Source organism: Nestor notabilis, unplaced genomic scaffold (genome assembly GCF_000696875.1).
Source record: "Nestor notabilis isolate BGI_N333 unplaced genomic scaffold, ASM69687v1 scaffold17275, whole genome shotgun sequence".
In the NCBI taxonomy this organism is placed as follows: Eukaryota; Metazoa; Chordata; class Aves; order Psittaciformes; family Psittacidae; genus Nestor; species Nestor notabilis.
In genome coordinates, this window is record NW_009930772.1 from 1,372 (window position 1) to 1,618 (window position 247).

The window sequence follows — 247 nt, forward strand, 5'->3', positions numbered from 1 at the left end:
GGGCGGAACGCGACCTCCTGGGTGCAGCCCATCCTCAGCAATGACACCTTCTGCGTGGGCATGAGCGAGCTGCGGGAGGACACGTGCTATGGGGATGCTGGCGGCGCCTTTGCTGTGCAGGACCCCGACGACGACACGTGGTATGCGGCCGGTATCCTCAGCTATGACAAGACCTGCACGGCCTCCAAGTACAGTGTATACGTGGATGTGCAGCACGTCCTGGCCTGGATCAAGGACACAGTGGCGG

The 247-nt window shown here is 62.8% G+C and overlaps 1 protein-coding gene across 1 annotated transcript in view; it reads left to right on the forward strand.

Annotated features, from left to right (window-relative positions):
* Positions 1 to 240, forward strand: part of LOC104406558 (haptoglobin-like) — a gene marked incomplete at both ends in the record, with an annotated part of 1,541 nt that extends 1,301 nt beyond the window's left edge. Inside the window, one exon of the mRNA XM_010015577.1 lies at positions 1 to 240. Coding sequence (XP_010013879.1) covers positions 1 to 240 — 240 coding nt within the window.
* Between the last annotated feature and the right edge of the window lie 7 nt (positions 241 to 247).